General features: G+C 39.1%; 1 protein-coding gene across 2 annotated transcripts in view; it reads left to right on the top strand.

Annotated features, from left to right (window-relative positions):
- The window catches only part of gfra1a (gdnf family receptor alpha 1a), a 72,580-nt gene that overhangs the window by 1,025 nt on the left and 59,312 nt on the right, over positions 1-12,243 (top strand). For both annotated transcript variants that reach the window (XM_010869856.3, XM_010869857.3), the window contains exons 2-3: positions 84-380; positions 987-1,070. In XM_010869856.3, coding sequence (XP_010868158.1) covers positions 84-380; positions 987-1,070 — 381 coding nt within the window. The remainder of the gene's footprint in view (positions 1-83; positions 381-986; positions 1,071-12,243) is intronic.

Below are 12,243 nucleotides of genomic sequence, written 5' to 3'. Positions count from 1 at the left end.
CATGCCTGCAATATATATAACATGAAACGACAGAAACATTATTATTATTAATATTATGATTAGTATGTATTTTTTCCACACAGATGTTTTGTATGCCCAGGAGAATGCCCTTTCTGGTCCAAACCGGCTTGACTGTGTCAAGGCGAGTGATCAGTGTATGAAGGAGCAGGGATGCAGCACCAAGTATCGGACAATGAGACAGTGCGTTGCTGGGGGGAAGGAGAGAAACTTTAGCATGGTGGCCGGACGGGAGGACGAATGTCGGAGTGTCATGGACGCACTCAAGCAGAGTCCTCTGTACAACTGCAGGTGTAAAAGGGGTATGAAGAAAGAGAAGAACTGTCTTCGCATCTATTGGGGAATCTACCAGACTTTGCAGGGTATGCACTTTGCTATCATTACATTTGGCTTCAACAAAGAAAGCACACAGTAATTGTCAAAACTCGATGGTTAAGGAAATAAACCAGACCAGCTGCAAGTAGCCTAATGTTTTTACGGACCTTGTAAACTCCTGAAGCAATGAAGTTTCTAAGAAAAAACAAATAAATAGATGTATCAGCTTCTATTCCAGAAGTAACTGGGTAATGTCTTTAAAACACATTGGAAGGAATGGTGTAAAGCTTTTTGGCACCAATCTTCTTGAGATGACACACTAAAATGATTGGCTACTGCTTCATTGGCTATGGGGTGGGGTTCTTAGTTGCAACTGACCAAAATGCATAATACAACTGACCAATATACCTAATCAATTAGTTTAACGAGTATAGTTGAGGCATCATGAACATTGACTGACCCAGATACCCATCTGTACATGTGAAGATATGAGAAGCAAGGGTACAATATAATTATTTTCAAATGTGTATGCTCTGTAAATGTAATCCTAGCTGTTTGGTCGGTCAGGTTGTCTGTGTACATTTTCATGCTAATTTAGACTGCATGAGTGGGCCTATGTTCAAACTTATGTTGGATTTTAACATTCTTTTCAGGAAACGATTTCTTGGAGGACTCTCCTTATGAGACCATGAATAGCCGGCTGTCTGACATATTCCGACTAGCCCCCATTATTTCAGGTAAGGACATGGATTTTTTCTAAAAGAGATTACGATGGTGCATTGCAAAGTTCATGGATGGAAAATTGGCCTCTTTGTGAAAGTAAACTCATGAAATTCTGGCTGTGCATGTTCTTAGTACAATTGTCTTTCTAATTTTTTTACAGCCCTCACACTTTTCCTCTTTTGCCCAATGAAATGCATGCACATTGTAAGTGAACTTGCATGGGGAGCTATAGTTCTGAGTGTTTCCTGAGAGCTCAACTCAGTGTGGTGGTGTGGAGTTATAAAAATGGGGCCAAAAATCAGGTCGGAGCCTAGTTTATTGGTCTGTGTTAAGATCGTACATAGTTGTCAACAACTTGATCTGAAATATCATGGTCGTATCAAATTGATCATAAATGCAGGATTGGGGAATCTCAGAATCCCACTGCAAGCATTAGTAGAGTTTATGAGCCACCTCTAGATGGCAATCTTTTCCCTTATTCTTGATTGTGTGCTGAATCCATGGGTGGTGTTGTGGGACACTAGCGGCCTTTCTGACTTTGCATTTGTCTCTGTTGTGGGAAGCTCCTCCTGTGTACATTGAAGTGTTGCAGAGATTGAGCTTTATTTAGATTTCCATTGGGATGGTGTATATGAGGGGGAATTTAAGTCAAATTAAAAATGTTCTACTGTCCTAGACTGTAACACTAAGTAAAAGTATTGATCACACCTGTAAAAGGAATTATATGTTATTATATCATTTGTTGACATTCTTTTTCCTGAGATATATTAGGCGTACATTTCTCAGTGAAAGTAAAGTCAATGGGTATTATTTATTGTATGTAGTGATAAACTTTCCAACAACCAATAAGAATAGAGATCAAATGTGTGTAGAAAGTCACCACCCCGTTTTGAAATTGTCAATGTTTTGTTGCCTTACAGACTGAAATGAAAACACATAAAATCAGACTATTTCCGGTTTTATTTGCAATCATTAACACACAATATCCAAGTGAAAAAAGTCGAAAAAACTCTGAAAATGAATTAAAATTAAAACAATAAAATACTGTATACTGGATAAATGAACACCCCCTTAGAATTAAAATTGCAAACCTGTTGAGGTATAACATTCCACATCACAAATCAAGCTGTGATGTGGAATCAAGCTAACTGGCTTCCATTTGTGATCAACTGTAGTGAGTTTGATTAGTTCAGAATAAAAGCAGTTGTTCATAGAGGACTCCACTGCTTAGTATCGCAATTCAAAGCAAAGAATCCACTATGGATGGAAAGGTACTTTCAAAATATCGAAGAGAGAAAGTTGTGGAAAGCACAAGTCAAGGGATGGATATAAAAAGGCCTTGGAGCACAGTTAAGACCATTATTAAGAAGTGGAAGGTGTATGGCACCACCCAGACTTTACACAGATCAGGCCTGAACAGAGATGCTACCAAGAAGCTAATTGGAACTCTGAATGAGCTTCACTCCTCAAAATAGGCAACATCATGTCTCATTTGAGCTTTTTCCAAAAAGCTCATTGTATGTTCCAAGGCCAAGTGGTCAAAGGTGCTGTTGTCAGATGACACCCAAATACAAAAACCCAATACATCTTTCCACCCAAAGAACACTATGCAAAGATGAACACACAGTAAAGCTATGCCTACCTTAAAGCATGGCAGTGGAAGAATCCTGTTTTGTGGGTGTTTCTCTTCAGCAGGGACTGGAGCACTTGTCAGGATTGGAGGGAAAATTGACAGGACAAAATACAGACAGATTCTTGAGGAAAATGTTGAAAATGGGAAGTTGGTCCACGTTTCAACATGACAATGACCCAAATCACATCAACAAAGCAACTATACAGTGGCTGAAGAACAAGAAGTAATCGGGTCCGAGTCAGAGCCCCAACTTATATCCCATCAAGAATCTGTGGAGTGACTTGAAGGGTCCAGTCCATAAGTTGTCAACATGCAATTCTGCAAGGATGAACTGGCCAATATTTAACAGTCTAGGTGTGCAGAGATGTATTCAAAGACACAAGCAAAAGTTGATTCCACCAAGTATTAACCCAGGAAGGTGTTCACTTATCCAAAAAGGGAATTTTACTGATTTAATACATTTTTTGAGTTTCTTTTTAAATTTCCACTTGGATATTGTGGGTTGCTGTGTGTAAATAAAGCTTGTAAAAGTCAGATGTTTTGTGTTTTCATTTCAAGCTGTAAAATTTTGAAAGGAGGTGGTGACTTTATATACCTACTGTACATAAACGAAGTTGAAGAAGCTTAACAAAACAAAGAGAGACAAAAACAATGTTTCCTGAACAATAGCACCCATTTCAGAAAAGGTGAATGGACAGAATGAGCCATTATGGTTTTTAGATTGCAGCCAAACATCAAAGTTAAATGTGTATCGTAAAAGCATAGCTAGTTCAGATCAAGAAATTTAACAGCCCAAGAAATGTTTTGCTCAGAGCTACCCAAACGGAGAGATTTATTGGGAAAGCATTCGGCGTCTGAAGGTGCACCTTATTCCCCTTTGAAAATCTCTCGATGGTGATTGAGGGTTGCACATTTCTCACAGATCATCCGTCCTTTCTCATCATAGGCGATGTAGGGGCAAGGCAGGGTGAGAGGGAGACAATATGGGTGAAAAGGGTAACGGGACAAGTTCCTACTCCCAGTCAGCCCTATTACATGTCTGTCTCAGTCAGGCTGAGAGGCCAGCTTACAGATTCATAGTGGGGAACAAAGGGGAGGGACGGTGAGATGTAACTCATATGTAAGTGGCTCCTGTTTAGGACCCGAGCCTCATAATCTCCAGTGACACTCTGGGCATTCTCCTCTGCACTGTCCTGATTATAGTGAGGTTTATTCTGGATCACACACCCAGGCCCCAGACTCCTCATTCCCACCGCCAGTCTGGGAACTGTAGGTCTGGAAAAATAACAGGAAAGTATATATGGTACACAGCTGCCATAAAGCATTAAAGCACACAGGCTCGCCTTTATTAAGTAACATGAGAATAAAAAATAGAATAGCCTTAGAACTGAGGATCAAATGTGTGAACAGGACATAGAGAGCCCCAAGCTTGATTGCATGAACACACACACGCACGCACACACACACATACACACACGTGTTTGAGCATAACACAGACATGCATACTGACACACACACACACAAACACATACTTCCAGTTCTTAGATAATGTAATGATTTTTTTGTACGGGCAAATACCATGGTTTAGCCTTTTGTTGAGTTAGGTTGAGTCACATATAGAACATATCTGTCAGTGTGTCGTTTCCGTGGTGTGCAAGGAAGGGAGTCAACCGCAGGGAAGTAGGTAGAAATGTCTTTCTTATTCAAAGTAAATGCACGTACCAAAGGAAAAGCGTACAAGCGCAAAATGAAACGTTGCAACAGCGCACTCTTTACAACACCAAACATAGAACAATGCCTCACAAAGACGCCCAGGAACACAGGAACTAATATAGGTTACCTAACGAGGGAATGGACACCAGGTGTGTGCAATAACAAGACATGACAGTGCCGTGTGAGGAGGAGCGGCGTGACTAGAAGGCCAGCGACGACGCACGCCGAACACCACGCCAGGGGGAGAGAGCGTGCGTCTCCCTCACGAGTCCTCGATACACTATCATCTAATTTTGATTTGATTTGCCATTTTGATAACATTGAGTTCAATACATACTTTAAAAATATCTTGAAACACAAATTGATTATATCTGCAGATCACTAATTGGGTCTTATTATGCAACACTCATTTATTTCACCTGTGACCACAACATAGGATTTGGAACTCAGTTATGTTCTTCCACTTTTAATACAAGCTGTTGTGTTGCCAATGCAGCTTGTTTCTATCCCCTCCAGTTCCTTGCAGCATTCCTAAGGTCCTCTCGGTGAAAATGACCTGTATTGAAGTGTGTTTCCACGTGATTAACTGGCTCATTGAATGCTTCTGATCTTCCACTATCTGCAGAGATCATTGCTTCTTATTAGTAAGAAGTGCCATGCTGTTGTCTGTGTGACAGGCAAGCCTGCTTGGTTTGGAGTGGTTCCTGGGTCAACCGATGTGTCTTTCTGTAAATGCCATGTGTTTGGAGGTAAATGGTTTGCTCACTCCAACCGGTGGAATGTAGGCCTGGGTGCATTTCAGTTACATTCAAAGTTAATCCCAGTGCACCTGTTGGGGGATGATGTGCCAGGTCCTAGGTTTCATTTCTTACATTATTTTGCATGTGTGTACTATATGTATGAGTGAGGAAGTGATGGGGGAAAAGAGAAAGATCATTTCTGCCCCCAAGTTTGCCATCTTGGTATTTACTGATCCATAGACAAGGCAGTGAGAACAAATTTCTCCTCGATTCAAGTGGACCTACATTACTCTCAGACCATTAGACCCAGCCCAAGAGGCAGGCAGTGGAATAAATGGATGAATATATGGCACAGTTTCATATTACTGTATTCTGGAGCACTCACTGGTCTGGAGTCTCTCATGCTGACCAACATGAATACTTGTTTATTGAATGTTGACTTCTCAAAGTGTAAACCAAAAAGATCTGTTGACCTGCTGTGGTTTTAAACTGGCAAAACTGATGAAAGTTATGAAATGAAATGCCGCATAGATATTGCTGCATTTGTTGTTTGCACAGCATAGATAAAGCCCCTTTAAGAGTCAGCTAATTTAAAAACTTTTGGCCATAGTTTATTATTTACTGTTCAGTGTGACAGTGATGAAAATGAAACTGAGGGAACAATGTATTATTGAGTTTTATTGTGCTGCAGGGACTAAAATTGCTTGAATGATTGGGTAGGGGTGTTTAGTATTTAAATGGATCCCCATTAGTCCCAACTAAGACAACGGATGCCAGTCCTTGGATCCAAACTGAAATTGAAACCTGATAGAACACAATACTTGATAATACACTCTAATAATACATAAATACAATGATAATATAGTCTTGTCTATATGTCTCAGTTTCTGTCATGCTGCTAGGGGCTGTCTTATTTGCCCTACATGTGAAAAAGTTAAGAAAATAAAGAAAGTCCATGTAGTACCACAGTGAACAATAATTCTATATTACGCCATCATTATACAAAACATATACAGTAGATGACCTTTTTCCAAGAACTCATTTATGTGGGTTGAGCTGTTGACAGATCATGATTACTGATAAGTTAAATACAATTTCACCCCAGTAGAATTTATTTCCCTCCTTGGCATTTGAAGAGATTTTCATTTAAGGGAGGCTGTATTTTGGATAAAATCTGAATCTATCATTGGCCTTACCATTACATTTATTTGGTTAGTTACATTTCCCAGAATGTTTTTTTTTTTTTACAACTCATTGGAAACTCATTGTAAACAGAACAAATGTTGTTCACTGCACAGATACAATATTCCGTCTCATTCTGTTGGACTGGAGCTAATGCTGAGCTCCCTCTCTGATGTCCCGGACCTTGAGCGGTGTACTGTATGTGTGAAAACATTTGTAGTTCCAACCCTGCAGGCCGACCACACTGTATATTAAATCCCCATGCTGACAGAATGCTGAGAGCCTGTCAACGCAGCTCACTGCAGTTGGAATGCCACTCTCATAATGAAGTTAGACTGACTGCTCAGGTTCTTGTACGACGAGAGGTTGGAGAGGAATGGAGAGAAAACAGTGTACATGATGCTGGTAAAGAGTCAGGTGGCTGCATTTTATAGTTTTTTTGGTCTAAGTTCCAACCCTAATTCCACCAACCAATCTAAAGCCCTTTTAAAATGTTTTGTGTTGGTGTTTGCCATGTTGAACTTCCAGTGACCAGTATGAGGGAGTGTGAGAGCAATAACACCAAATTTAACACACCTGCTCCCCATTCACACCTGAGACCTTGTAACACTAATGAGTCACATGACACCAGGGAGGGAAAATGGCTAATTGGGCCCACATTTTCACTTAGAGGTGTACTCACTTTTGTTGCAAGCAGTTTAAACATTAATGGCTGTGAGTTGAGTTATTTTGAGGGGACAGCAAATTCACACTGTTATACACGCTGTACACTCACTACTTTACATTGTAGCAAAGTGTAATTTCTTGTAGCAAAGTGTAAGTGCTGTCACATGAAAATATATAATCAAATATTTACAAAAATGTGAGGGGTGTACTCACTTCTGTGAGATACCGTGTATCTACTTACCAGTCTGTGAGTAAAGGCATAGCATTTTAGTAGTCAAAGCACGGATCTCATCGAGGTGGATTGCAAATCCCTGTCAGGCTCAAGGGCTTTCCTCAACTCTTTTTGTATAGCCTCAGGGAAGAGGGACAGGAGTTTGGCTAAAGCACTGTCTGAATCCCCAGTCTCACAGTCAATTATTATAACATAACAGGTCTAGCCATTGCAGCTTTTTTGAATTTGGCAGGATTAAGAAATTAAAGGCCTTAATTTAAATAAGACGGTTTTGAATGCAAAGAATAGCCCAGGTTATTAAAAAAAACACACATATTGTAAAATGTTATGAGGCTACTGTATCTTACAAGGCTAGATTAACTATAAAGAAAGCTGTACACAATGAAGATGTAGCTTAAGCTACTCATAGTGATGCATACTTCTCACTAAAATATACTTTTCCAAGATTAAATACTTTAAAAAACAGTGCTGCTGTTTGGTCATGCGATTGCATTTTTAAGTTTGCAAAAGACAAACTGAGAGCCTCTACCAACCGTAGATATTTTATCCCCAGATGATAGTCCCCATTCAGGTCAGGACTAGCAGCCATTTATGATGAAACCATTCGTTTAAAAGTGAAGGTGGCAAACAATATTTTATCTGACGCTCTTTTTTAATCAGGACGTGCCTTTTTTATGATGATACATGCATCCTGGATTTCATCCATCTTTTAAGACGTCAATGATAAATGGACAGGTGATCTACCAACCATTCATATCAGAGAGGTAATTATTTATTCATAGCCTATGATGATTTTACATTATTCATCTAATGGCCCTATATTTAAAGAAATGGTGATTGCAAAAAAGTGAGAACAATCTATGAATGTATTCAAACAGTGCGTAAGATTAACCTTCCCTGTTAACCGTCTGCAATAACGTATTTGCTGTCTCCCACAGACATGTTTATGTAAAATATCTGCTTAATTCCCACCGCAGCTGTTTAATAGGTGTATAATTAAGTCAAGAACCACTTACCCACAGAAATGAACTATCAACCAATAGGTTTGGGTATGTTCATAATTGGCTCCAAAATATACAGTAGATATAAAAAGTCTACACACCCCTGTTAAAATGCCAGGTTTTTGTGATGTAAAAGAATGAGACAAAGATAAATCATGTGTGCTATAATAAAGCTGTCATCAGTTGTTGTTTGTTCGTGGGTCTTTCTGACTTACGTTTTGTCTTCAGCAAGTGAAATACATGCTAGATCGGGTTGAGATCAGGTGATTGACTCGGCCATTACAGAATATTCAATTTCTTCTTCTTGCCTTAAAAAACTCCTAGGTTTTGAGTCATTGTTCATCTGTAAAGTAAAGTGCCGTCCAATCAACTTCGCTGAATTCGGCTGTGTCTGAGCAGACAATATGTCCCTACACACTTCAGAATTAATTCGTCTGCTTCTGTCTTCTGTCACATCATCAATATACCCTAGTGACCCAGTGCCATTGATGTGGTATGCTTTGGATCATTCCAAGCTTGGCTGTTCCAATCCTTCTCCATACCTTTTTCTCATTGTTCTGGTACAGGTTGATCTTAGTTTCCTCTGTTCAAAGAATTCCGTTCCAGAACTGGGATGGCTTTTTTAGATGTTTTTTGGCCAAGTCTAATCTGCCCTTTCAATTCTTGAGGCTTATGAATGGTTTGCACCTTGTGATGCAGCACAGTTTTACAGGATTTCGTGACATCTACACAAATTCCGTATAAGACATTTGTGACATGCACACTTTCTTTCATGTGTAGGACACGATTTTCTTCCTATGGCGAACCTCATACCATAGGCAACCATTTTTCGTGTAGAGACACAACTTTTCTGCAGGAGTCAGAGCGAAATAATTATTTGTTAGTTAATTCTTCTATTACTTCACACGTAGACCATCGTTACACTGCCTGAACTGTATTCCCATCCCTTCCCAGATCAAATGTGTTCCAGATAAATATCTAGCAGTATTTATTCAAACTGGCTACAGTAAATGCATGATCAATAAACCAATGTATTGTATTAAATGCGTTATAAATACATTTGTGTAATACACACGACAAACTGAAGCTGTTGCTTAAAGAAATCATTAAGAAAATTGTGTCCTGTACTCGAAAAAAAAGCCTTTTAAGTGTGCATGTTACGGTTTTCTAATACGGAATTCGTGTAGATGTCACAAAATCCTGTGATACTCTGGTGCGTGTTGAACCCTCTGTATTTGCTCTTGTGAAGTCTTCTCTTTATGATAGACTTGGATTTATGATAGACACTCCATCTCCCGGAGGTAAGGCAGGATATTGTGAAGTTTTTTTTCTTTACCATGTAAAGGATCTTACGATCATCCACCACTGTTGTCTTCCATGGATGTCCAGGACTTTTTGTGTTGCAGAGCTCACCAGTGCGTGCTTGCTTTCTCAGAATGTACCATACTGTTGATTTGTCCACTCTATTGTTCCTGCTATCTCTCTGATGGATATTATTTTTTTGCAGCCGAAGGATGGCCTGTTTCACTTGCATTGAGAGCTCCTTTGACCTCATGTGGTGGGTTCACAGCCATAGCTTCCAAACATGAATGCCACACCTGGAATCAACTCCAGACCTTTTACCTGCTTAATTGATTAAGAAATAATGAAGGAACAGCCCACAACTGTCCGTGAAACAGCTTTTGAGTGAATTGTCCAATTACTTTTGGTCCCTTGAAAAAGAGGGGGCTACATATTAAAGAGCTGTAATTCCTAAACCATTCCTCCAATTTGAATGTGAAAACCCTCAACCTAAAGCTGGCAGACTGCACTTTAAGTCCATGTTCATTTCTTAACTATAACCTGAATATATTTTGGTAAACAGCAAAATAACAAAGCTTGTGCCAGTGTAAAATTATTTGTATGTTTGCAGGGTCCTTGTCCTCATGGGAATATATGTGGAATTGTAGGAAATTTGCTTTAAAATGACAGACATTTCTGTCATTTTCTTAGAGAAATGGGTAGGATTTCAAGAAATTGTCTTAAACATTATCAAGATCAAGGAAGGGGCCTCTGAAATTCTGTATTGTGACCAGCTGACATTGCCTATGGCCACTCCCTTTTCCACGCCCCGGACTGCACTCACCATTTAATACGTCTTTGTACCCTTTGGATACAGAACAAACCCTTAGTTTGTTACATTGGGCAAGAGAAATTATGTGATACACTTATCCAACTGCTGCTGAAGATACTTAGACTAGAGTTACGCAAATACATCTGTGTCAGACGGGTGGAAGGAGGAAAGCAGCTAATCTTTGGCACTGAAGACAAATAATGGATTTATTTCATTTTAAGAGAATAATTGATCCAAATATATGCCTATTTTGTCAACCATGATAAAATGACTATGAGAAATGCATAGGTTATCCTAAAACATGCAATAGTAATAAGTTTTACGGACAATGCATATATCTTATATATATTTAACCTTCCTGCTAATGTAGGGCCTAGACCTGTTAGGCTATAATAACGGACCACTAGATTTCTGTCTGAAACAGGTCTTTACCCAAAGCTCAGCACCATACTTTAGGGTATCATACTTTAACAAATCGCACAACGCAGTAGTAGGAAGTACAGTGACGCGGGGAAGCCTAACCCTGCTTCACGAAATGGGTGCATTGGCCTGTATTTACAAGATAAAACGCTGATTAGCTTACTTCATTGGTGTATAGCACCATGCCTGTATGCACAGATTTGTTAGTCCACCTTTTGTTTTTCGATATATTGGCCGATGGCCAGTAGACCCTTGAAAGTTGTTGACATAAGCAAGGAAGTAAGGACAGCATTGTTGCAAATTTGAAGGGCACCATTACAGGGACTGATGCAGGCAACTCCATTAGAATGATAGTCTATAGGAATGCATTGCGTGGGTGTGAGTGTGTGTGTGTGTGTGGGTGGATTTGTTTGTGCAGTGATGCCTGTTAGTCTATACATACAGTGGATATTAAGTCTACACACCCCTGTTAAAATGCCAGGTTTTTGTGATGTAAAATAATGAGACAACGATTAATCATGTCAGAACTTTATCCACTTTTAATGTGCATCTGCAAAAAAGCTTGCTAATCTCCCCCAATGAAGTGATATAACTGATTTGAACCACATATTTACTTAAAGGAGTGGATCAAAAAAATTTACAAATTAAACGATTTCCCTGCTGCAAAGTTACATTCACTCATCATCAGCACAGACCATTTCTTTGATGTTGGGGCTTTTAGAGAAGCTGAAATAATTTTTGTGTGTTTTGATTAGTTTAATCTCTCAACAGAGGTGATCAAGTTGTTAGAGACCCTAACCCAATAATGATTCCTTTGAATTAATTAATTAATCATAATTGCTATTGAGCAGTTTTTTCTGATGTGAGGGAGAAACGTCTATGTAAAAGTTAATCTAAGCAAAAGCTAGTTTAATGAGATATGCCATGAAGGAAAAGCTTTCAAAAAATTCAGAACAAATTATGAAAAAAAGTATGATAAGATAAAGAAACAGAAAATATAACAGGATTTTCAGCTGGTTCGCTAAGATATGCCATACATAATATATTTGTGTAAACAAGAAAAAAATTAAATAAACGAGAGTTATGTAGAGTAGACAAATGTCATGTAGATACATTTTGTTATGAGCACAAAACAATAATTATATTTAAATGGCAAGTTAAATCTCAATTTCCAGTTTGGTTGTTTGTGTGATTATATGGCGAACACAGGCCAAGCTCAGGCTTTTGAAGGCTGGATATAGCACTGCTCTTTTCTACGGACTTTGGCCTCAGCCTCGTCATTGAGCCCTAATTGAGATAGGAGTTCTATATTAACATTCCCTTGCTACCTCTTTCCTACTAAACACATGTTATTTGTTCAGCTAAAGACTTCCAAATCCTCCTAGAGGGTGTGCTGTCGTAGGGAGATGTCTCATCTGAAAGCTAATCAATAGCCAACCATGTTTAAAGAGAAACTCGAGGCTGTGTGTACAAGAAACTATTGATTT

This window comes from Esox lucius, chromosome 6 (genome assembly GCF_011004845.1).
Source record: "Esox lucius isolate fEsoLuc1 chromosome 6, fEsoLuc1.pri, whole genome shotgun sequence".
NCBI lineage: Eukaryota > Metazoa > Chordata > Actinopteri > Esociformes > Esocidae > Esox > Esox lucius.
The sequence above is the reverse complement of the archived record's forward strand: the minus strand, read 5'-3'. Positions and strand labels throughout refer to the sequence as shown.